We start from the raw sequence: 26,174 nt of genomic DNA, 5'->3' as shown, positions 1-26,174 counted from the left end.
GGAGGTAGAGCCATGCTGTTGAGGCAACGCCTAGAGGGGTTAACACAGCAATGCTCTTTGAAAATGTTTCAACCTGGGCCAACAAATCCTTCATCAATAGGGGATCTGGATATATTCACAGTAAAATCATCATGTAATAAGAGATGTCCCATAGAGCACTTCCTGTTTCTATAAACACCGTGTAGTAGTGGAAGGTCTGGCTCAGAAGGGGTAGTTTTATGGCAGTGTCCAACCTTTTCTCTTCTCTGCAGCACATAGGAAGAAGAGTTGGCTTGGGCTGCACATTAAATATGCAAACACTAACAAAAGTTGATGAACAAAAAGTTAATTCATATTTTAACTATCTCTGATGCCACAGATAAGCAAATTGGTCCTCACATAATCTGCATGCAGCCCAGGGCACCCCTGTTAGAATATCTAGGGCTGACTGCTAGCACACTCACAGTAGTAACCTCATAAAACCCAGTTACCATGCCAATAGACTTACTTGACCAGTATCATCAGCCAACACAGTAACCAAAGCACCCAAGAGAGAAATAGCCCTTGCTCATGGCTAATGCAAAGAACTCAGATGCATTGCCTTCATCTCTCCTCATGGCATTGAAGTTTTCCTCCAAATTAAGACTTCTGGAACAGATCGCATATCCCTAAATCCACCAGCTATTGGCATGTATCTAACCCCGAGTAGTACTATCACCAATGGAGAAAGTCCAAAGACTTCAGCAGTCACTTGGTTTAATAAAACTCTATGTGCATTTCCTGGGACACCAAAGGGATGTTTTGACTCTAGTCATAGAAGTGAAGTGTTTTTTATATCTATCTAGTTATACGTATGAGGTGTCCCCAGTGTTTCTGTTAGTGGAAGAAGCGGTTCTGAAGAAAATGATTGAATTTATTGGCTGGAAAGAAGGGGATGGAATATTTAACCCAGGTGAGTAAAATTAGTTATTGCCATCACCCTTCCACTATGAGCATCTAAAAATGTATTCATGTGAAGAACAACTCCTTATGCTTTTACACATTACAAAAAGTTGGATATTAATAGTGCTGTCTGGGGAGAAGATAGCTTGTGCCTTTGTCCAGAGTGATAATATTTTATATTAATGCTACATACTTAACAAATGAGATGTCTACAATTTAGGATTCATATCTAACACAAATGAATTTATCTGCTATTGGGAGTTGGAAAGGACTAAATGATAAGTCTTCCAAGTTATTAAATTGACTTTACCTTAGAAAATTCCCGACTCATATTTGTTAATCCTACAGTCCTTTTCTGGAACCAGAGATGAACGTGTATTGTCATTTGAATTTTATCGATCAAGCTACAGACAGAAACAATATTAACTATGGAGACTTGGGTAGTGACCCTAAATCCAGAGCTAATAGATTGAAACTTTTGGTTTGAAAAAACCCTGAAATGAGAGAATAGATCAAAATTTCTCTCTTTGCTGAGACTGAAAGTTATGGAATTAAAGATTATGGAGTGTGTAAATGGAATAGCCAGAATATTGGATGGAGGTTGTGTTTGCTGCTTTTCCTAGTGATTTGTCCTTAGGCTAGAGCAGCCATGGCCTTTCATGCTTTCCTCTGTACTTGGCACTTAGTGAGCTATAACTTCATGATATAAATCTGTCATTTTAATTTTGTTTTTGCAGGTGGTTCAGTGTCTAATATGTATGCAATGAATTTAGCTAGATACAAATATTGTCCTGATATTAAGGAAAAGGGACTGTCTGGGTTGCCAAGATTGATGCTTTTCACATCTGCAGAGGTAAAAATTTATTCTCATTATCAGATACGGATTTTCTGAAAATGCATATTTAAGAGGGCTTGTTTGTTTGCGGATTCCTGATGCAATTTTATCCTATCCATGTGTGACTAATGCTGAAATGTAATGTAGTATTTTATTCCAAAGGAGATTCTGATGCCTGCCTACCCAATTTTATATATCACCTTTATTTAAAATTTATAGTCCATAACATTTTCCTTAAGAAAAAAGGAATATTTAATTTGAAAGTGCTGTCCCTTTCTCTCAATCTCTTTACTTATTAAAACTTACACCATCACTATTGATCTTGACTCTGTCTTCTACTCACATTTCCTTATAAAATTGATGACTTTGATTGACTAACATAAGGGCCTTGTACATTTCTTTTCAAGGGGAAAGGGAGTTGTTTAATAACCATGCCCACAATCCAACACCCAGGTGAACACACACACAGTGAGATGTTGCCACAGTTTCCTGAGTCTCTTATTTTACTCTCCACTGAAGTAGGAGGTCAGACTATGGATAAGTGCATTGCCTTTGAGTTAGGCTGCCTGGATTCAATTCCTCTTTCCATCCTTTACTACATAATTGACTTTGAGTAGGTCAGTTAACATCTCTGTGCCTCAGTTTTCTGATTTATAAAAATAAGTGTGTTAGCCTTTGTAACTAAGTAATTATCCCCAAACCCAGTAGCATGGAACTATATAATATATAATATTTTACAAAATATATATAACTATATGATATATATAATATATAATAACCCTAACCCTTATATATAATATTATATATCATATAGTTATATGTAACATATAATAGTGATATGGCATGTTATATTATAGTTATATATATGTACATATGTATTTTATATATATATATATATATATAAAGACTTTCAAGTCTTGAGCTATCTGGGTAGTTCTGCCACTGTTGGCTGGGGACCCTTCCATCATCTGCGAGTTGGCTGACTGATGGCTGATGCAGAAGTGATTCAGCTGGATGTCTCCAGTGATTCCTCTCTGCCCTGTGTGTCTTTCATCCTCAGTAGTGTAGAGGTGTCCTCCTTGCAATTGTGTGTGTAAACAACAGCACCTAAACACATCCTATCTCTTGAGACCTAGTTTCAGAACAGGCCATTATCACTTCTGCCTCAGTTCCTTGTCAAAGTAAGTCATACCTGTGGACCCAGATCCAAAATGTGGTAAAATAGAATCTGCTTGCGGAGCTGACCTGCTGCACAGTCCTCTGGCAAAGGATGTGGATACGAGACTCAGTGGACAATTGGGGCTATTAAAGCGATCCAGCAACCACATAGTGGTCATTGAATAGTGAGTTGTTGCTACTTCTTCAATGGATTATTACATGTAAAGTGGTATCTGGCATAGAATAGTCAAAATTATTAACTCTACTCATTACTAAGAGAAGAACGATCCAGCTATGACAAAGAGGTTAGAAGTAGACATTATACCGTAAGCGCTGTCTTTGTAGGGAAGAGATCCTTTTTTCCATTTTCTATTTTTGTGTGATTCATGTGGGTGCCTCTGTCCAGTCTGTCACCACATCTTTCCCAGGTCCCTGGCAGGAAGAGTTAGTTCAGCTTCTTTACCTCCTGTGGTAATACGTGTGGAAGGTCTCCATAAAAAACATGAGGTACCCTGTTTCCCTGAAAATAAGACAGTGTCTTATTTTAAGGTGTGCTCCCAAAGACGCGCTAGGTCTTATTTTCAGGGGACGTCTTATCTTTCCCGTAAGTAGGTCTTATTTTCGGAGGATGTCTTATTTTGGGGGAAACAGGGTAGGCAAAATCCAAAAGTTCTTTATTTCCAGCTAGGCTTGCCTCTATCTATCATTTTCTTCCACAAGCAAAAGTTACTTTATTATAGCAAAGGGAAAAATTTTGTGCTGATTTCTCTTAGTGGAAGAAAACCTGACCCCCACCATGCTGTCCTCTCGCCCTCTCTGACCATCGCTTGGGCTAGTTCAGTGCCAAAGAGAAAGTGAGAGATGAGTGATGGGAGGCACCGAGAAGCTCTTCTTCGTAAGACATTCTTTCTGTGGCAAGAGAAGAATGTCTGTAATGTAGACAGCTGGGAGAAGTACTTGGTTAATTGGGATTATTTTGGGATAGAGTTTCTCTCTGAGTTCCGGCCGTGGATATTTCAGCCGATCGGAGATACAAAATTCCTCCAGTGTTTGGACTGCTATTTCCAAATTTGGGAAAGCTGTTTAAATAGGGCCCCAGTCATCAGCTCAATATTTTTCAATTTTTTTTTTTTCATTATTCATGTGGTTTAAACCTTGCTGGAGTTCTTGTTTTTTGAATATGGAAAGTGGAAGCCTGGAATGAGGGTAATGCTTGGGAAAAATCTATAACACAGGTGGGGGGAGTGAAAAACATTGAAACTTCATGTAGTTGTAAAACCAGTACTAAGTGATTTTTTTTAATTTCCAAAAAGAGGCAACATAGCTTGGCTAACATGCCAGCTGAAGTGGAAGCCAGAAAAAGCAAGAACTAGATGCGAATGCCACAGAAAAATGTTGTCACTTTGACCACAATGTTTACTTGAATGTACATCTTTCCACACCCATCAGAGTCCACTTCACTTTGCAGCTCCTTCCTTTCCATGCTCTGCCGAAGACATTCAGGTCACAGCATTTACATTATTTTAATTCATATTTTATCGACCACTTTCACTGCTTATTACAACAAATCAATACATTTAGTGAAAAACGAATTAAAGAAGGTGGTATTTACTAAACAGTCAATCCTATCTTTTTGTTTTTGTTACACCTTCCTCATTTTCTTCCAGGTGTTTGGTCTGTGGCCCAGTCATTATTTTCCTGTACTGTTTTATTAAGTGGTCTTTGCCCGTTTTTGTACTTCCTCAAATTACTCCATCTCTATCTTACATTGTCAAATGCAGAATATGTGCAACCACCCCAAGGCGTTTCTGCATAATTCAGGGTTTGATTGTAGTTCTACTATTGATAGAGACCTACCAGATCATGAGAGAGACCCCTGTGCTGTCAGTATAACCAAAGTATCCTCTCCAGTGCTGAGTGTGAATGAAAAGAAATGGTCTTTTTGGAGGAAAATAATAAAAGCAATAGATCTATGGCTTAATTATCACTTAGGTATGAATTCTGCATTTGTAGAGTTCTTGGATAATTCAAATCACTTTTGGGATCAGCATAAAGTAGTCATCATTGTTTGCCACTAAAAAGTGAGGGTGAAAAAGATAGTCCTACCTCCTAGGTGAGCGGGTGAGGCTGGGGAGAGGCAAGTGGGTGCTTCATTCTCTTCATTCTGCTCTCTAGGTAAGACTAAGCTGGGTTGGTGTGCTGTTTCAGGCCTTCTCATGGGCCGGCAGGTGCTTCTTACAATATCCAGCAGGGTATGAAGCTGAATTCGGTCTATCTGGATTCTGTCCCTGGCCTCTTTGGGAATTAAAGCAGCTGTGTGTTTTTGGAGAAGTCCTCTGGTCATTCTTTTTCTTCAGTCTCTAAGACATAGTATTTACATACCCCATTCTTCCTACCAACTAATTGGAGCATTAAATCAGTCAGCATAACAAGGCATCCACGTGTTTAGGGCAGCAAACATGTTGAGGAGAGGACAGCAGCTTATTGAGAAGCCCAAGGTCACAGAAAAAGAATCCTTGTGGAACCAGAAAGTAAAACTTCAGCTCAATGCCATCTTTCATGTAGGCATTTGCTATTTTATCTTTATAGAAATGAACACCCGCTGAGTTTTTTTCATCTTGTGTAGATTTATGAAACCTGTGGGGAGGTTGGGTCTTAGAACAACTGACTTATCTTTTGCCAGTGACAGGAACAGCCACTTGTTTCTAAATGCAGTTGTTACTTTTGAATTCTAGCCTTCTGGATTTTTTTCTTGAAACTACTCAGCATGTCTGAAGCATCGCCCTCTTGGCGTTTTTTTCTCCTTCCAGGGCTCTTTTCCTTCTCTGATGCTTTCAAATGTTTAGACTTCAGTTTTACAGACTTTTAAAAAAAAATCTATCCCTATCCATTTAAGATTGACATTGGGCCATACTTTGCCCTGAGGTACTTAAAGATAGCTCTCTGAAGGAAGCTGTTATTATTCTGATGATAAGTTTTTTATTCTGTATGTCCGTTGGCTGCAGGTACTTGCCATCTCTCAGGGGGAGAGCACAGTGATTTTCCATATAGTCAGAAGTTGGCAGGGTAGGAGAGCATTTATCACTAGGAAATCAATAGTTGTTTGTTTTCCAGAGACTAAATCTCTGGTGAGAAACAATTGAACTTAGCTATGTCAGCTTAGCTATGACAGTCATCTTATCTCCCATCAGCCTAGGCTGATGTAGCAAGTAGAAAAATTAAGTACATTTTCATGTACATTATTACTCTTCAATATGCACGTGCTCTTGTAACAACCTGAAATAAATGCATCCTATAGGCATTGTGGATGTGTCACGTTTGAGATTTGGAAATTGATTATTTAGGATGGCTTCATTTTTCTTGGTGGTATTACTTCTGCATTTATTTTTACAGAGTTAAAAAAAAAAGAGCTCTCAATAAAACTCTCTTGACAAAAGAAGGAAAAATATTACCACATTTGAGGGAATATATCAAGTTAAGTGTGAAGCCATGACTACTCTTTTAATGTATTCATACCTACAAATTAAATTATGAAGAGGTTTTTTTTTGGTACAATAATGTCTTTTCGCACCTTTATTTTTCTGGCATGAAAAAGAATTAATTGACCACCTGTCCTCACTAATGTGTAAAGAGAGACATCTTCAATGTTTGAATGTTAATTATTCTATGGTAGAGAAAAAGGCCTAATGATCTAATGCATTTACTACTACTTGTCAATGAGAAATAGGCCAGACCTAATCCAGAATTATCTGTTAGCTTCATGCATGCCGTAACTGAGTAGTTTGTCTACAAATAATTATTACTTTATTCTTAACAATTTTAGCCACATTCCTGCATGTCTGATTTCAGTCTTGTGTTCAATATTGAAGATTGGTCACTTGACTGATCAGCACTTACAACTCATTGTTTGCTCTTGGAAATAATTAGATTCTTCTCTGTTGTGTGGTTGCAATCCTTGAGAAAGAGTCTTGCTCTCTCCTTTGAGGGTTTTGAGTCAGCAGTGGATTAGATTATAAGTTTCCATTAATATCGAAGCTCATTAGTAGCATCAAGAGAAACTTTTCTCAACATTATGGAAAACAGTAACCTCCGGTGACCTACTTTGTGCCAGACTCTGTGCTAAACCTCTTACATATCTTTTTTTTTTTTTTTGGTTTTTTGGCCGGGGCTGGGTTTGAACCCGCCACCTCCGGCATATGGGACCGGCGCCCTACTCCTTGAGCCACAGGCGCCGCCCACCTCTTACATATCTTAACACATTTCATTCTATAACATGCAGATGGAGCAGGCACTATTGACATGACCTCTTTACAGATTAGCAAACTGAGGCTTAGAGATGTACATTATTTGTTCAAGATTCTCTAACTGTAACTGGAACAAATTAAAGCTCAAGTTTCTCTGACCCCAAAGTCAAAGTTCTTAACCACTATACTGAGGAGCTCAATTAAATTACTTTTCTTCTTTTTCTTTTATGCAATAACATCTCAAAGTTGTGCTCAGCTGTAATGACTTACACCACTTGGCTAATAAGCCATGTTTTTTAATGCTATATATTGATGTTTCTCCCTTTCCCCCTTCTCCCTTTAATTCAGTGTCATTACTCCATGAAGAAGGCAGCCTCCTTTCTTGGGATTGGCACTGAGAACGTTTGCTTTGTGGAAACAGATGGAAGGTAATGGGGACAGGATCCAGAGCTGTGTGGGTGGAGGTGAAAACTCATACTGTTTAAAAAGCAGCACCATTGACTGTCACCTACTTAACACAACTGAAAGTCTCAAATCTATGTCTCTTAGAGGTAAAATGATACCTGAGGAACTGGAGAAGCAAGTCTGGCAAGCCAGAAAAGAGGTGAGAGGAGGGAAGGAAAGAGGGAGAGAAAATGTGTGTGTGTGTGTGTGTGTGAGAGAGAGAGAAAGAAAGAACAGGAAGAGAATGCAAGCAGTCAAAACCATTTCTATGCATGGGAGAGAGAAGACAACACATTGGAGTTAAAATAGGGAAACGTAATAATTGTTCCATTTCCAGGGCTTGGCTCTGCATGTTCTGTGGTTTCTTAGATGCTCTCAGTCCCAGGTGACCAGAGCCTATTAAAACATTGATATCTCCGTATTCAGGATTCTTGGCTAGAATAAGCCTCTAGGATAAACTCAGCCTCACCATCAGGGTCCCATAGTCTACTCTCCTTATAAATCCTCCCTCTGAGAAATCCACAGGCCAAACCAACCTTCTCTGGGTCACATTCAATATAATTCCTGATTTCTCGATCAACCTATCTTTCTAGGTTACATCTAACCTACCTGATGTTGAGAATGGGACTAGTATTTCAGTGGCAGAATTTCTTTTCTTCCTGAAGTACTATTAATAGAATATATTACAACTGAAATGATAGAGAAAGCAAAGCATGGGCCTAGTTGCATGCTGTGCTGCAGCTAAGGCTGGCCCTGATGCCTGGTTTTTAAAAAGGTATGTCATTATTTTAGTGCCAGACATTTTGCTTTTTGGACCACAACCCTGTTGGATTTGGGAAATCTACTTTTCTGCTTCCGTGCCATCCCACTGGCACACCTACTGCTAAGGGAGCTTCAGAGAAGTCTTCAATAACTTTCTAGTAGGTCGCAACAAAGTCAGACATGACCGCCAAAAAATGAATAGCCCAGCTTCTGAGCTGGGATGGAAGTATATGGATCCCTATAGGAATTCAAAAACCTAGAAGGATTTTTCTTTACATTTTCATATTATATTTTTGTTGTCGTAGTCTTTTATTCATATTTTCATAAAAAGCACCATATGTGGAGATGTGCTAGACCACCTTATGCTGAGCCATACTAGGTTTGAACTTCTGTATTTAAAATTCCTGCCATTATTACAGATGTCTTACAAATACGTGAGGTCTAGAGTCCTCTCTCTTTTTTCTTAACCTTCTAATGACAAGTGGATTTGATACCATCTGATGGTTGAGGCAGCAGATTTCCTTACTCTTCTGTAGCATTCTGCTTAATGGTGAGGAGTTTCTACTATGAATTACAGATATTGTTTGCTAGTTTTAATTTCATCTTTTTTCTACACAAGTTCCCATCAAAACTTATTTTCATTATGTCATTAATGTTTGTTGGTGGAGAATAGGATTGTCTTTACTGTATAGTTCGTATGATTCCTTCTTTCCTTCTTTCTCTCCCCTACCATGAATTTTATACTTTTTGTTATGGAAAATTTCAAACATACAAAAATAATATCATACATCTCTGTCCATCCATCCCAGAACCTCACCCATCATTAGTTCATACGCCTTTCTACGCTGTCCTTGTCCCATCTCCTCTCACTAGATCAGTTTGTGGCAAATGTTAAACGTCACACCATTCCATCTAGCAATAGTTGAGTGTATCTGTAAAAGATACGTACTCACTTTAAGAAAAAAACATAATACCACAATTATATCTGAGATATAGGATTTTATTTATTTATTTTTGGGAGACACTCTGTTGCCCTGGCTAGAGTGCCATGCCTTAAGCCTACCTCATAGCATCCTGAAATGCCTGGGTTCAAGTGGTCCTCTTGCCTTAGCCTCTTGAGTATCTGGGACTTCAGGTGCCCCAAAACCTGAGCTCAAAGGATCCTCTTGCCTTGGCTTGGCAGAGTGTCAGGCTTACAGGCGTAAGCCACTGAACCCCAGGCGAAAATAGAATTTTTAATACGACCAAATAGTCAGTCTACATTAAAATTTCTCCCACTGCGTTTATATCACGTAAATCTTTTTGATCTATAGCTTCCTTTTCTCTACAATTTATTTGTTGAGGTCCTTTGTCCTGTGGAGTTTGCCACATTACTAATTTTGTAGATTCAATCAAGAACTTAAGACTGTGAGTGCTCCCCTCCTCCACAGCACTCGTCTGTTGTCCATATTCCCTGTAATTTGGCAGTTAGATTTTGAGACCCGATGAGATTGAAATCAGACGTTGTTTTAACCAGGAAGGCTTCATGGGTGGCTTTTTGTCCTGACATCAGAAGACATCCTGTGTCTCTTTTTGTAATAGCATTGACTTTGGTATTGCCAGTCCATCCATCATAAAAATCTTTGTCAGCCTCTTAGCCCATGCATTCCACTGCCATGATGATTATTCTCTAACCCCGTTATTTCATGAAGTAATAGTCTAATTCATTCTCTCATTCTTTCTTTATTTATTAACAGGCATTATATTATAAAGAAAAATATCCCTCATCCTTATGTAGTTTCCCTAAAGAAATAGTTTACGTAGACAAGACAGGATGAATGTTTTAGTTTTCTCCTTTATTTATCAGTGTTTTAAATCATAAGCTTGTTGCGTCCCTTAACAACAAGCCCTTATTTTTTTAGTATCATTAAGAATTCATGTTTCTCGCGTAGAGGGTTTTATTCCACAGCAGTCATTGGTATTTTTGTTGCTCAAATTTTTGTTTGTTTTGACAATGAAAGTACATGAACCTGACATAATGCTAAAGTTAAGACCTTGAGGAAAAATTGCTTTGGGCACATTTAAAAGTGGGCAATGGGGTTAGAGTTGGTATGTCTCCTCAGTTTTCTTTTAAGTCAGTTAGTACTGGCGCCTGAATTCACCAAGTACAAACTTTGCATCCATTGTGAGATAATAGTATGTGATGACTACCCTGTTTCCCTGAAAATAAGACAGTGTCTTATTTTAAGGTGTGCTCCCAAAGATGCGCTAGGTCTTATTTTCAGGGGATGTCTTATCTTTCCTGTAAGTAGGTCTTATTTTCAGAGGATGTCTTATTTTCGGGGAAATGGGGTAGTTTATTTTTCTTGGTAGCTTCAAATCTAGTTGTTTCATTATTAGCCTTTTACTTATGTGTTTCAGATATAAGGAATTAATGCATTAACTTTTTTTCTGCTTGGATTTAACTCCCTGGACTATGACCATCTATTAAAAAATGCTTAGAAAGTGACCTTTACTTGATGCTATTACAAAAATGGTGTAAAACACACAGCATTAGTAGTTCTAAAGTACTTACTGACAAGTTCAGACTAGAATGACAACTGAGTATGCAGAGGTGTTTTTGTGTATGAGTGTCTGAAATGACACATTTTCTTAGGGAACACAGCTAATCGGCACCATGCAATCAGTACTGTCTCTACTGAATTTTCTCATCAACAGCATGTGATGAGGGGAAGAAAAAAAGTTTAAATTCAGATCTCAAAAAGTTTAATTTCTGAGCCTGATATTTATGGCAAGATATCTTTAAAGGTGAGGAAAGCTCATTAATAGGCTATAATAGCTTGCATAGGCATTTTCTCATGACTGTCAGGATGTCATACAGTTTATAAGGAAAAGCCCAACCATTCAAGACACCTTAAACAGTTTTAGTGAATTACTTTTTTCTATTGCTTTTAATGATTGATGTAAATCTGGTCTCATTTCTGTTAGGTCACTGACACAATAAAGCCATAATCTGTTGGTAATTGAGTATAGGGAAGAATTTCCGAAGCTCGTGGTTTCCTGGAGGCTCTATGCCCTCCTGGCCTGGCTCTCAGAGGTTTGGGCTGACTGGATTCTATGCATCATAACTGTTTTTCAATAAGACACCATCACATTGATTTCTGTGCATCCCAACATGGAGATGGAGACCAAGTGTTCTTGTTATGGTACATTTTCTGTTGAGAAATAACATCTTGCTATCAAAAGTCAATTAATTGGAATAAGTTTGGTTCAAACACAGCCACCCTGGCATTGAAGGCCATAAAAAGTATATTGCAGTAACGATGAAATTTATGATAAAACTGAGGTTAAAAAATGGTTACGTGCTAAATGGAGATGAAAATGACCTTTTTAGGACATAAACACTTTTGTCACTTACTCCTCGGTGTTCTAGAATCTTAAAATTCTAGTTGCCCCTCCCCTCATTTGCCTGCAAGTTTTCCTTCAGGACACTTCCACCTGAACAACATAATTCTGCCTCCATACTGAGATAAATCATTTGGAGACAACCTTGTGTGCTCTTCCTCTACCTGGTCTGTACAGATGCCCTTACTGGGGCCAAGGTGTCTGGCTACCTTGACTAGACTTACCACCCATCTCTGTGTGCTCCCACATTCTCTTCTTCCTCTCCCACTTTTCACTGGTGCCTGTTCACTTTACCAGATATGGCCATCAGCTATGTGAGGAGAGGTAATCATGGTAGGAGGGATGCAAGTTTTCTTTTCCAGAAGATTCCAACAAATTCTTCTGTTGCAACATCTGTTTTAGAGAATGTATCTCAGTGTGATTGCCTTATCTCCTTCTGATGCTGAATTTGTGCCTGAGCGCATTCTCTGTTTTGTAACTGCACTTGCTTTACAAGGAGACAAGCAGACAGGCCTGCATTACCCCTGGAACTAGGTATTTGTCTTTGTCTTCTAATCCTGTTTTTTTTTTTTTTTTTTTTGAGGTTACAATGCCAGCATTAGGAAGGTCCAATATATTCCTTTGGTAATAAATCAGGAATCATACTGAATGTCAATTTGCCATTGAGGTTTAGGTTGTTCACTTTTTATCTGGCCATCTGTACAACAGAAAATACTACAGGAAGCAAATGACAGTAATAATAATGAGGATGATTACTGAACTGGGACAAAAGACTACTATTGTCATAGGATTTTCTCAGTTTTCCAACCTGTTTATAATGATGAGAGGCCACATAATGAAGAAGTTTTAAGATATCCATTGAATGAATGATTATTTCCAAAGAAACCAAATGACTCTCAGGATGCATAACACTTCATGTTTACCAACCTATTACAGGATCAGTTTAGTGGTGAAGGTAACAATTCTCTTTGTGTGTGGATCCTTCTCACAGGGGGCAGCACCATTTCTTGTCTGTGCCACCTCTGGTACAACTGTGTTGGGAGCCTTCGATCCTCTGGATGAAATAGCTGACATCTGTGAGAGGCATGGCCTCTGGCTTCATGTGGATGTAAGTTCATCTGTGTGTACACATCTGTTTAATGCTGTAGTCTTTCTGCCGCCTTGATATGAAACTTTTTAGATTCTCAGAATCTAGATATGAAGCTGCTTCTACTTTTGTCTGTGTATATTTCCTATTAGTGGAAGTATTTCTCTAAGGTATAAAGAAAATCTCAAGAGCTCATGTAAATTTTCTTTTAGTTTTCTGGATTCCATGTTATTTTCTCCTCTCTTCTGAACCAAATTCTTTGGTCCCTGAATCTACTCTCATTGAAGCAGTGTGTATAGGACACATTTTGGACTAAGGAGCAAAGAGACCTTGATTTTGGATTCTAATCTTCTTCTTCATTGTGACCTAAGCCCTTGGACTTCAGTTTTTTCATTTGTAAAGAGAGGGATGGTGGATATCATTTGTAAACTATCTTCTATTAATGTCACTAAAATGATGTGCTTCCAATCAGCTGGAAAATGCAAAAAGTTACATGAACTAATTGTGTGCTATAATTGCAGCAAGTTTTATCTGGATTTGTCAGATAAGTATTTAACAGGGATTGAGATAGCATATTCTTCAGAATTTTCTAACTTAAATAATTCCCTGGAGTTCTTCATAGGAAATTTCTTTCTTAAAGGTAATTTTTAAAATTCTGCTTATCCAGGATTAAAAGTTGAATTCATCCAGTTATGAATGCTTGGTGAGTTTTGTAGTTTTCTTTTCTCTCTTCCCTCCCTCCCTTTCTCCCTTCCTTCTTTCCTTCCTTCCTTTTTTTGTGAAAGCAGGAGAAAATTAGGTCCAATCTAACCAAGAAAAGTGATGAACATGCTGTTTAGGGAAATTTCCTCTGGTAGGCAAGTGGTTCAAATCCTCCTTATCATAAGAAATATTTTTTGACTTGTTGAATAGAAGGCAACTGAGCTTTTGAGGGATATACCTACACACAATTTTGTAGTTTGTATTTTTTTGTGCTTCCAAAGTGTCACTGATATGATTCAAGGTTTACATTAAATGTATGCTAATATTTGGTAAAATCAACTGTGGTACAAAGCCCACTAGACTTACTGGCTCTATTTGTACGCCAATGGCAATACTTCAAGTAGATTATTTGTGACTTTTTAAAATGGAATTTTAATATTTGCATCTGCTCACATTTCAAGTTCTATCTCATTGATTTTTAGGAGCATAATAATATATTATATCCTAAAAGATAATATGAAGTGAGTACTTTTGTAGCTGTAGAAATAAGAGGAAAAATCAAATACATCAGCAGATACACTTAAATATTCTACTCTCATAAAAGAAACATCAGATGTGGATTATATGTTTATGTAAAACAGAGAAAACTAAATAGTTTATGTAAAACAGAGTAACTGCAGTAATTTTTAAATTGGGAATGATTAAGAGATTTATGAAACTTAGACTTAGAGAGAATTGTGATTTATAAATATAAATAATAAGATCTCTAGGTGTTTTTTATTTTAATTTTTTTGGGATAATCTCATTCTGTTGCCCAGGTTAGATTGCGTGTGTGTCAGCCTAGTTCACAGCAGCCTCAAACTATTGTTTTCAACCAATCCTCCTGCCTCAGCCTCCCAAGTAGGTGAGACTACAGGTACTTGCCATGATACCTAGGCTAATTATTCTATTTTTAGTAGAAATGGGTTCTGGTTCTTGCTCAGGCTGTTCTCGAACATCTAAGCTCAAGCAACCCTCCTGTCTTGACCTTCCAGAGTGCTAGGATTATAAGCATGAGCTACTGTGCCCTGCCAGTTTTCTAAAAAAACTAAAGGCTGAATTTTTAAAATTACTTCTTCCATTTTTTTTTTTAAATTTTGGATTGATATGGTTAGGCTACATTGTTTACATTTGCAAGGTAAAGTCCAAAGAAAACACCCAGCCCCGGCTGAACTGCAACCAAAAAATAGCCGGGCGTAGTAGTGGGTGCCTGTAGTCCCAGCTGCTCAGGAGGCTGAGGCAGTAGAATCGTGGAAACCCAAGAGCTAGAGGTTGCTGTGAGCCGTGTGACATCATGGCACTCTACCGAAGGCAGTAAAGTGAGACTCTGTCTCTACCAAAAAAAAAAAAAAAAAAATATATATATATATATATATATATTTAGGCTACACCAAATCATTCTATGTATACATAGTAGGCATCTGGAAAATGCCTACAGTATTAGATTAAACTTGACAATAGTCTATCTGACCTATTAAAGATAGTATTCACTCATCTGTAGTTTTGCGTCAAATTGATAAAATTTTATTACAAGGAGCATGTAGCTTATCTTAAAGAAACTTCTTATACCACAAGTAGTTTGTTACTTTAAAAATAAAACATTAAGGGGCAGCGCCTGTAGCTCAGTGGGTAGGATGCCGGCCACATACACCAAGGCTGGCAGGTTTGAACCCAGCAGGGCCAGCTGAAAAAACAATAATGACAACTGCAACAACAACAACAAAAATAGCTGGGCGTTGTAATGGGCACCTGTAATCCCAGTGACTTTGGAGGCTGAGGCAAGAGAATTGCTTAAGCTCAAAAGTTTGAGGTTGCTGTGAGCTGTGACACCACAGCACTCTACCCAGGGCGACAGCTTGAGACTTTTATCTCAAAAAAAAAAAAAAAAAGTAAAGAAAAGAAAAAGAAAAAGAAAACATTAAAAATACTGCAGTAATTACATGTAGATGAACTTTTTGGAAATATTCTAAAGGAATGTTCTTTAAAGACCTTTTAAAATATTAAAAACACTTTAAAATGAAATTATGATTACTTATTCTTCTAGGTTTTTCATAAAACCAAGTTGCCCTCCATACATGCCAAATTTTATTAATTCTAAGATGCACATTTAAAAAATATTTTTTAACATCTGTGAAATAGGTATTTTATGTCATTTCTTTTTCTTTCTTAGTGGTATACAAAAATGCTAAATCTTACATTTGATGATGTCTTAAAGTTGGTTAATTATAATGTATTTTTAAACGACTGAATAAGAAAGACTTTAGTTTTGTTAGAACCTTTGGTCTTCAGTGTCATTCTTCCTCTGTGAGAGCAAATGGCATTTGAGCCTCTGCCTCAGACCAGGATGTCAGGTCCAGTCCAGTTACTCTTTGAAGCAGAGACTGTGGCTGCTGCAAAGCCTCACCTTCTTTTTTTTTTTTTTTTTTTGTAGAGACAGAGTCTCACTGTACCGCCCTCGGTAGAGTGCTGTGGCGTCACACGGCTCACAGCAACCTCTAACTCTTGGGCTTACAGGATTCTCTTGCCTCAGCCTCCTGAGCAGCTGGGACTACAGGCGCCCGCCACAACGCCCGGCTATTTTTCTGTTGCAGTTTGGCCGGGGCTGGGTCCGAACCCGCTACCCTCGGCATATGGGGCTGGCTTCCTACTCACTGAGCCACAGGAGCCTCACCTTCTTAGCAAAGCTTCCTGGTCTCTCACCCACTCTTTATCCCAAGCCCCAGAGCAGGCAGTAACATTGTATTTAAAAATCACTGGCTCTTCATAAAAAAGAATGAAATCTTATCATTTGCAACAACATGGATGGAACTGGAGAACATTGTGTTAAGTGAAATAAGCTAAGTACAGAAAGGCAATCTTTCATATGTGGGAGCTACACATTAAAAACAACTGATCTCATGGAGATGGAAAATAGGATGATGGTTACTAGAGACTGAGAAGTGCAGAGGGAGCCGGGGATAAAGTGGAGATGGTTCATGGGTGCAAAAAATCTCATTAGATAATTAGATAGAAAGAAAAATATTTGGTAGCACAGCAAAGTTGTACGTATAATCAACAGTAAACTTTAAAATATCTAAATAGTAAGCTTTAAAATAACTAAAAGAGTAGAATTGGAATATTCTTAATATAAAGAAATGATTAATGCTTGAGGCAATCAATACCCCCAATTTCTCTGTTTTGATTACACATTGTATGCCTGTATCAAAACATCACATGTAGCCTATGAAGATGTACAACTATGTAACCCAAATAAAATCGTTTATAAAAAGAAAGACAAATAAAGCAAAATCATGGGATTTACAGGCTGCCAAATCTCACTGCCACTTCTGCCCCTACCTCCCCTCAGAATTGATTCTCCTATTAATTTATTATATAATTAATTAAAGAGAAGGAATATGTCAAATGATTTACCATGATGCCTAGCTTATAATAATGATAGTCCTTACTGAGATTGAAAATCAAGTTTCTTCATCATTTATGTAATTGGTTTAATATTTTTGAAAGTTCTAGATTTAGGAACTTAGAAAGTAAATGAAATTGAAGTAAGGCATTGGCATCGGGGGTGTTATGGTTTTTCTGTTTGAGTAATAAATTTGTGGGTAAGCTATTTCTAACCCTGGCAAATCACTTTGCAAACCAGTGAACTAACGTCTTGAAAGAGTTCGTGTAATTTTAAAACTGAAACTCAGCTCACTAGGAGTGGAAGGATATGATTTACTTTTTCTGAGAGGAAGTGGGGCAGAGGGTAGAGTGAGGGGACATGAAGGGTAGAAGGCAGGGTCTGGGGCAGGTGGAAGGGACAGGAGAGTAAATGGGTGTGGCCGAGTCCTACTAACTAGTTGTTGCTGATAAGTTATCAATGAGGTTGGAGATCAAAGAATTGAGAAGGTAGAAAACTTAGTATTCATAGTGTGTGTAATGAAAGTAAAAAAAAAGAAAATGGAAGTCATCTTAATGTTTGAGAGGATTAAGATCTCAAAATCCAGATCTGTGATTCTCAGGCATTAAGTCTAGACCAAAATTTTCTTCAATGCTGAAGGCAGTGGCCTTTGCCTTCTACCCTTACTTGCACGTGGTGTGCTGTGAATCCCAGCGGGAGAGAGAGTTCGCCAAGAAGGGAAATTGACTGGCAACTCCAAGTCATCAGTCCTATACCCCACCTCTGCGATTTGCTCACACACCACCCTTGAAAGACATCAGAGCTCTCAAGCCCTTGTGGATCCCAGGGAGACTCTAGTCTAGTCCACGGAATCAAGGCTGGGGCTAAGGTGAGGCACCTGGGGTTCTGAGGGCTTATATGTAAAGAAGCACTCACTTTTGGGGCCATGGAAGAGTTTACTTTGAGAGCGACCTCCTCCTTAAATTGTGTACCTCAGTGACTCATTCACCTTGGCATAGTCCCAGTTCCTAATGACAAGAGTTATTTTTAAGTGAGATGTAAGGCTACAATGTGGCTTGTGCTGTACTATCTCTTTATTAGTACCAGTGTGCCCAGTTTTTGTAATATTCTGAGGATGATGAAGCTGTCTCATTTCCTTTGTCTTCCACATCCTTGGAGCATACAATGTCCCACTTCTTTCTACATGATATTGGAATCTACCTATCTTTTAAAATTATACAACCTAAAATAGGATAGCCTTTGTCTGTATCTTAGGCACCTCCTGAACTCACCTACTGCATGAAACATTTCCATCACCTTGAATTTTCTGTGCTGCATTTTCTAATTTGGCCAAATTGATACCTTCCTTAAGTCATGATATTAGGAGAAAAGAATGGGCTTTGGGTCTCAAGTCTAATTTTTATTATTTATGAGACCCTGGGAAATTTGCCTAACAACCTTAGGTTATCTATTAAAAATAGAAGTGAAAATGACTCCATTTTCACTGATGTTGTGAGGTTAACACAGACATAGAGAACTTTTAATATAGCTCAAGCTAGTCCCCTCAGAGTCTCTCAGGGCAGATCTCCTTCATAGTCCCACAAATTAAAACTTAGAAATTTGCTCAATTTTTTTCAAGGAACAAACTGACTTTTGTATTTCTTACACTGATTTCTGTTCTTTTCCCTCCAAACTTGCTGAATATGAGATTTCCTTTCATCTCAACTTCCCTCTCCTGTACTCCTAAAATGTTTCTCTCCAGTGAATAGCTTCCTTCTATCCCAAGCGTCTTCTCTCCCTCTCTTCTATGTTTGATTTGCAAATATTTCTGAAAAGTATTTGGCAAAAAGGATCTAATTTTTCATTCACAGGAGATTTTTCTAGCTAGCCCATCCTAGTTGGCCTTCTACCCAACTTGACAGTAATATGCCTAATTCATTATATAGAATGCCAGCCCTTAGTCCATGTCTCTTCACACAGTGTGGGTGGCAAAATGTCGACATGGTGAAGATGTCTGTTTTAGGTTCTAAGCTTTAATAGGACATGGACTGTTGTTAACCTATTTTCATCCATACACAGTTCAACTGGTTAATATTCCAATTTCTTTATTACGTATAAATTTAAATTCTAAGGATCATGGTGGGGGAAGGCTCCATCTATTGTGATGAAATTCCAGTTGCCTGAGTTGAATCACTGATCAAAATTTCCTAGAGTAAAAATCAGATAACATGACATAGAAATAACACAGATTAAGATTGTCACTGAGGGTTTTCTATGACAACCTGCTGGAAGACAAATAGCATTGGAATAACACTGTTTTGGTTATATAACTATCTCAACAGGCCTCTTGGGGTGGCTCAGCTCTAATGTCAAGGAAGCACCGCAAGCTTCTGCATGGCATCCACAGGTAAATGTAGTTCCCAGTTTACAGCTGACTTTTATTTAGGCAAAGGAATCTCTTGGGATTTTGCTCACCCAAGTGACATTTGGAAAATAGGCAAAAGCAAAGTCATTGTTTTGCTTAACCAAACAAACAACCACACACACACAAACAAACACAGTCACAACAACAACAAAATCCCTCCAAATTCACCAAAACCACTCAGACAAGTAAATGTGTAGAATGGTGACTTGTAAGTAATGAATGTGGACGCTGCTAATGGAAGCATTCTTTTTGTAGAAACTAACTGAGTTTATCTCCCTATTCTGTTCCTTTAGGGCCAACTCTGTGGCCTGGAACCCACACAAGATGCTAATGGCTGGAATCCAGTGCTGTGCTCTTCTGGTGAAAGACAAATCTGTGAGTTTTCTTCTGAATGGTTTTTGGGCATGGAGAGGGTTAAATCATCGTGTTTGCAGAGGGTTCCTGTTTTGCTTATCCTTTGGGGACTTGGGCCAGGTGTTCATGCAGGTCTTTGGGAAATGTTGACGGTCTCCAAATGAAAGATGAATAAACCCAGATAAAAGATTTAGTGTCTCTGCTCAGGTAATGTTGTGGAATTGATTTAGGTATTACATAATCTCGTTAGTTACAGCAAAATGCTCTCTCTCGCTCTCATTTGGATTACATGTTAAAACTCAGTTTTAAACGTTGCCAAGAATTTTTTCTCCTTGATTAAGTCTGGGATTTAAGTTATCTTGAAACTTCTGCTCTTTGAGAAAGTAGAACAGATGTGTGTCATATATTAAATTGAATGCTAATATGCTTAGCTAGAGTTTAACAGCCATTTATATGGGACGATATTAGTTCAGGGCCCATCATTGAACTCTGATTTGTGAAGGGATTGTTTGTCTCAAGTGGTTGGTACTTAGCTTCTTTTGGAACATTAGAGAGAATTGGAAACTAGTTTGGATCATTATGAAGCAAGAGGGAAAAAAGTTGTTAAGGTTCCTTTGGCCAGAAGTATAAACTCTGTGTTTTCCATGGGTTAAATAAGGATCCCCGTGGGAAGAGGCTCAGGCTGGAAAGTGCTACTTCATTCTTAGAAATGCCTCCTCAAGATCTGTGTTCAGCATGTGGGTGATCATTCTCAGCCATCTGTTTACAATTTTTTTTTCCTTAGGGGACTCCCTTTGCCAATGCTAAAGTCATTTTCTGTTTTTAAGGAATTTTATTTCAAAGGAAAACCATATTTAAAACTTGAAACATAGTTTTACATGTGTACATATTTACAACTTTTCTTTATAAAAAATTTGTAATATTTATATGGTAGTTCTGTGTGTGTTGCCATGGTCAAACAGAATATCCATCAGAAAGTAGAAACAAATTTCACATCTGTTGAAACAGAAACGCTCAGCAACATGAATCAGTTCCTTAGTGTTTTGTTAGGTTGGCTAGAGTTGAATGTATTCAATGCCATTTGACTTTTTAATTTAAATTTTAAAATTGTGGTGTGCCTGTACTTACAGCTGAAAAGTGTTTACAGTTACTATATCATTTGTGAACCTAAGAACATAATTTATTGGCCCATAAGGTCCATATTTTGGCCATGACAGAGATAGGAGTCAAATTAAAGAGAGTTTGGGTCTAAATATTGGAACAAAAATGCATCCAGCATCCTCTATCTGCCAGGCATTTTGCATTTTGTTTTTCTAATCAGCCAACCTGAATTACAAACTTATCCATTGGGTGAAGCTCTCAAAAGTGTAAAAGTTAGACCAAAAATGTTGTGACTACTCTGCTAAATAACTTCTTAGCTTTTATTTACTTTTTCTTGTTGAAAAATGTTGGAGTGACTTAGCCGAGAATTGACTTACATTTATGTACTTGAGGCAATTTAAAATTTTCTGGATCAGATAACTCCTTAACAGGGGTTAAAATTTTATGTTTTTAAAAGAATTTATTCCTGGATCTCAATGACAGCAGTAATACCCATGTCTGTTCTCATGGCAGGAATTAAGAAGTTAGGAGGATTGCATTCACTGTGCAAACAAGTGTGCCCTTTCAAAAAAATGTCTAATATTTTGGATGAAAAGACTGTTTTCAATTTAGATGGAACAGGAAGCTGAACCATGAGGAATGAGATATGTCAATCAGTTTGAGAGATTTTGCATTGGCAGTTTCCTATCTCTTTTGTACCTATTTTCTGCATCTATTGTTCTCTTTCATAGTGGTTTGTTCATTCTTTCAATCAACACTAACTGATCTATGTAGGCCAGGCACTGTGCTGAGTCTAGGCTTATAGCAGAGAGCAGGACAGACATACTCCCCATGGTTGAAGAGTTTATAATCTACAGAGAAGACAATGAACAAAATGTACGTGTGTAATACTTTACTTGGTGCACCTAAGCATGATGTACCAAAGACTGTCAGACTTTATTGATTTTAAAATCAACCACAATTTCACCTTTCTTCTCTTCCTGCCCAGTTCCCAATACTCACTTACCCTGCCTCCCTGTGGTCACTGCATGGCACAGATCTGGTGAATGTGATGTAGGAGAAAAGCAATGAGGACTTGGAGAAAGATTTTACTATCTGAATCGGGCGATATACACTAGAGGAGAGTGTTATTCCTTTATTGTTATGTCTTTTTATTTCATTTTATTTTTTCCATTTATTAAGTCATATACACATAGATCATGAATACATTTATGCATTTGTGGGGTACAATGTATTGATTTTTTATACAATTGGAGTGGTTACATCAAACTAATTAATATAACTTCCACTTCATTTACTTGATTATTGTATTAAGACATTTATGTTCTATACTTGATCGATTTGACTTGTACCCTTGCACTATGCTCCATAGGTGTGGTCCCATTGTTTACCCTCCCTCTATCAAACCTCACCCCTTACCTCCCTGCCCTCTCCATTTCTCTCCTTCATCCTGAGCTATAGTTGTGATCTTTCATAAAAAAGTGTGAGTAAATATAAATTGGTTTCATAAAAGTACTGAGTACATTGGATACTTTTTCTTCCATTCTTGAGATACTTTACTAAGAAGAGTATGTTCCAGCTCCATCCATGTAAACATAAAAGAGGTAAAGTCTCCATCTTTTTTTAAGGCTGCATAGAGGATCCCCCCTCCCCAGGCAGTAAAGCAATACCAAAAATACATACTGGGATCTGATCAAACTAAAAAGCTTCTGCACAGCCAAGAACACAGTAAATAAAGCAAGTGGACAGCCCTCAGAATGGGAGAGGATATTTGCAGGTTGTTTCTGACAAATGTTTAATAATCAGAATCCACAGAGAACTCAAACTCTTTTAAGAAAAGAAAAGAACAAGTGATCCCATTTCCTTGTGGGCAAGAGACTTGAACAGAAGCTTCTCTGAAGAAGACAGGCGCATGGTCTATAGACACATGAAAAAATGCTCATCATCCTTAATCATCAGAGAAATGCAAATCAAAACCACTTTGAGATATCATCTAACTCCAGTAAGAGTAGCCCACATAACAAAATCCCCAAACCAGAGATGTTGGCGTGGACGTGGACAAAAGGGAACACTTCTGCACTGCTCGTGGGAATGCAAGCTAATATGTTCCTTTTGGAAAGAAGTTTGGAGAACACTCAGGGATCTAAAAATAGACCTGCTGTTTGATCCTGCAATTCCTCTACTAGGAGTATATAAAAAAGACCAGAAATCACTTTGCAACAAAGATATTTGCACAGATTATTCATTGTAGTTCAATTCATAATTGCCAAGTCATGGAACACATTTTTTTATGTCTTGAATGCAGTTGTGTCACAACAGGATGCCTGGGTCTCTGACACCTAACTTGTTGCCATAAGGGGGTGACCTTAAATTTAAAAGTGAGCATACACACAATTGGAAAAACAGAAAAGGTAAAGTCTTGGTCTTGGATAATGATTTTGAAAGGTTACCTCAACCCTCTAAGTACCTAATTCTGGACTTTTTTGTGATACGAGGTAATTAAAATTCAATGTCTTTATTGCTGGGTAATCTATTCCCTGCAGCCAAATGCACCTTTATCTGATACAGAGACGAATATGGTACTTTGAGAATAGGTAGCAGGAAAACCTAAGATGTCCCAGGTGAAAGGAACAGAATGCGAAAATTCTCTAGAAATAGAAGGTCCTTTTTTCTTAAATTTTAGAAACTGAAAAAAAGTCTATTGCAGTTGAGGCACAGAGAATAATGTGAAAACTAACATACGATAAAACTAAAAGATTAAGCAGGGGCTAGATCATGCAGGATCTTAGAGGCCATCATGGTAATGTTAGGCTTGGTCTTCAGAACAATGGAAGAACTTTAAAACTAGGGAATACTGTGAAAATATTTTCATTTAAGACAATGAGTTGGAGGAGAAAAAGAATAGACACAAGATTAAGCAAAGGCTTGTAGTATCTCAGCAAGAATTGATGGCAAGGGAGATGAGAAACTGTGGTGAAATTGAAGCTATAGTTTTGCTACCAACTAGACAGGGCTGAATTACTGATTGTCTGTGGGAGATAAAAGTAAGTGTTGTGGTTAATTTTCTAATTTCTGATACAGCAACTGAGTCAATGGTCTTATTTAGGAGAGTGATCTATATCACTGGAGGTGGAGAAGACATGAGGATGATGTATCTTTATTTTAGCATGGCATTTACTAACTTCAATATCCTTATGAGATATTCAGGGAAGGTGTCATGTAGGCTGTTGACATACGGATCCAAATCTGGGAGAAGAGGTCTGGGCTAGAAAAGTCCAGGAATTTTTGACATATTGATGATATCTTAAGTCATAGGAATACATTGGATGGCCTGGGAGGAACTTTGGGGTTAAAAGAAAAGAGGGCGTGGAACTGAAGTCCTGAAGAACTTCAGATTCGAAGGAGTGGATAGAAGGAAGAGGTGGAATTCCTTGTGAGGCTGAGTCAGAATAGCCTGCAAAGTCATGGGAAGACCAGAAAAGAATGAATTCAACCAAATTGAGAAAAGGGCATGTAGGGGGAAAAGCAATCTATTTTGACCCATGACAAGGGTCATAGCTGACATTAGTATTTCAAAAGACAGATTAACAAGAAAAAAGCATAACACATTTATTAACCTAAGTTTTTGTGTGACATGGCAACCTCCAAAAATGTAGGCTCAAAAACCCAAGGAAAACCGTGTTTTTGCGGACAGTCTTGCAGAAGTGTGATTGGAGGACAAAGGAGTGTGATTGAATGTCAATAAACTCTGATAGTGCTCAGCAAGGCTTGTTTGTTCTTCTTCTTCTCAGACTCTGGGAAGAAGTCCCCATTGGGCAGCCCCTCTGGAATCACCTACTTTTAGGGGAGGTAGTTCAGATAATTTTTTATGAGTGTATTTCAGGAGAGGAAAGTGAAAGAAAGTCAGACATGCCGTATTTTGGGATAGCGTGTTCTCAGCGCCACAGGACTGAGGCGTGAAAATGACTTTCATTTTAACAATTTAAAAGTCACCTCCTCAAGGAGGAGTTCCTGGACTTACCAAGTAAGCTGGGACCTTCCCATAATTCTTTCTCAGACCCCTTCAAAGTATTTATAATTACATTACTTGTAATTATAATTTCTCATGTAACTAACATCATTCTCTCCCAGGGAATGAAGAATGTAAGCTGTATGAAGAGAGAGACTATGTCATTATATTCACCATTTAGTTCCCAGTATCTACCAAGTATGTATTGAAAAAGGAAAAAGAAGCCTAGTATACGTTTAAAAACTTAATGATTGATTAAATACATTAAAAATCCTCAGAAATACCTGCTTTCATGTCACAGCAATAACTAAGAGTTTTCAATTGTTTCCCCTCACTTCACATTATCCCTTTGAGAACTCCGAGTACAATGATTAAAATAATAGTTGAGCCCTATTGCCTGGGTCCTGACACAGAGCTTATAATTGATGAATAGTGATTTTAATTTGGACTTACTTCTCCTGTTGATATAAAACTCTAGTTCGAAGAAAACAGATTACTTAGTAAATAGTACTGCTGTTAAGGAAAAAACTGATTCCCTAATTTGTACCTTCAAAGCCCTGACATTCACAATGCTACTTTTCTGATGGACTGGCATTTTTGATTTCCTTTATTAGTAAAGAGGACTGCTTCAGAAACAAAGGATGCCAGTTCCTTTGGAACTTGTACTGTCACTAACCCTCTTTGCATCATAGGGAGACAAAGAAAAGCAGGGATTTAAAAAAAAAACCCTGTGATTATAAATAGATTGACTTCAGAGGTAAATTCTGGATCTACAGGGCTCTTTTGGATCAAAGACTGTTTTGATGCTTTGATGGATTATAAAGGGCAGTGTAGTCTAAGAATCAGTTGTATACAAGGAGAAAAATTGAGGACCAGCTTTTTTATTTTTGTGTTTTTAGTGTTTATTAGAAGGGTTTTTAAAAGTTATTTTTTAAATAGATAAGTGAGAACATGAAATATGCTAATTAGAAGACTTTTAAAGCATAGATTATTTCTCCCTGTTTTTACCTATCATTATCCCATTTCAACTCATAAGCCTTCCTGTTGAACCCAGAAGCTATACAGAATTAAAGTAAAATATAGTTTTCCTTTTATTTTTTAGGTAGACCATGTCGATGTCATGGACCTTTAAAAAATCATGTGTGTTTTTATATTTTTATTTCAGAAGTAATTCATATTCATTATAAATGAATCATAAAATGCATAAATTCATATAAAGAGAAAGATGAAAAAAAGAACATGGAATACTAATACTCGAAGAAGCACTTTGTGTATTTCCCTATGCAAACAAACATATAAAGGTATACATAAGGCGACATTTGCAATGTTT

The 26,174-nt window shown here is 37.7% G+C and overlaps 1 protein-coding gene across 2 annotated transcripts in view; it reads left to right on the top strand.

Annotated features, from left to right (window-relative positions):
- The window catches only part of GADL1 (glutamate decarboxylase like 1), a 188,321-nt gene that overhangs the window by 51,386 nt on the left and 110,761 nt on the right, over window positions 1-26,174 (top strand). For both annotated transcript variants that reach the window (XM_053598935.1, XM_053598934.1), the window contains exons 5-11: window positions 825-931; window positions 1,659-1,774; window positions 7,507-7,586; window positions 7,708-7,762; window positions 12,740-12,856; window positions 19,298-19,362; window positions 19,674-19,755. In XM_053598935.1, coding sequence (XP_053454910.1) covers window positions 825-931; window positions 1,659-1,774; window positions 7,507-7,586; window positions 7,708-7,762; window positions 12,740-12,856; window positions 19,298-19,362; window positions 19,674-19,755 — 622 coding nt within the window. The remainder of the gene's footprint in view (window positions 1-824; window positions 932-1,658; window positions 1,775-7,506; window positions 7,587-7,707; window positions 7,763-12,739; window positions 12,857-19,297; window positions 19,363-19,673; window positions 19,756-26,174) is intronic.

Source organism: Nycticebus coucang, chromosome 8 (assembly GCF_027406575.1).
Source record: "Nycticebus coucang isolate mNycCou1 chromosome 8, mNycCou1.pri, whole genome shotgun sequence".
Lineage (NCBI taxonomy): Eukaryota > Metazoa > Chordata > Mammalia > Primates > Lorisidae > Nycticebus > Nycticebus coucang.
Note: the sequence above shows the minus strand (reverse complement) of the source record. Positions and strands in the feature narration are given on the sequence as shown.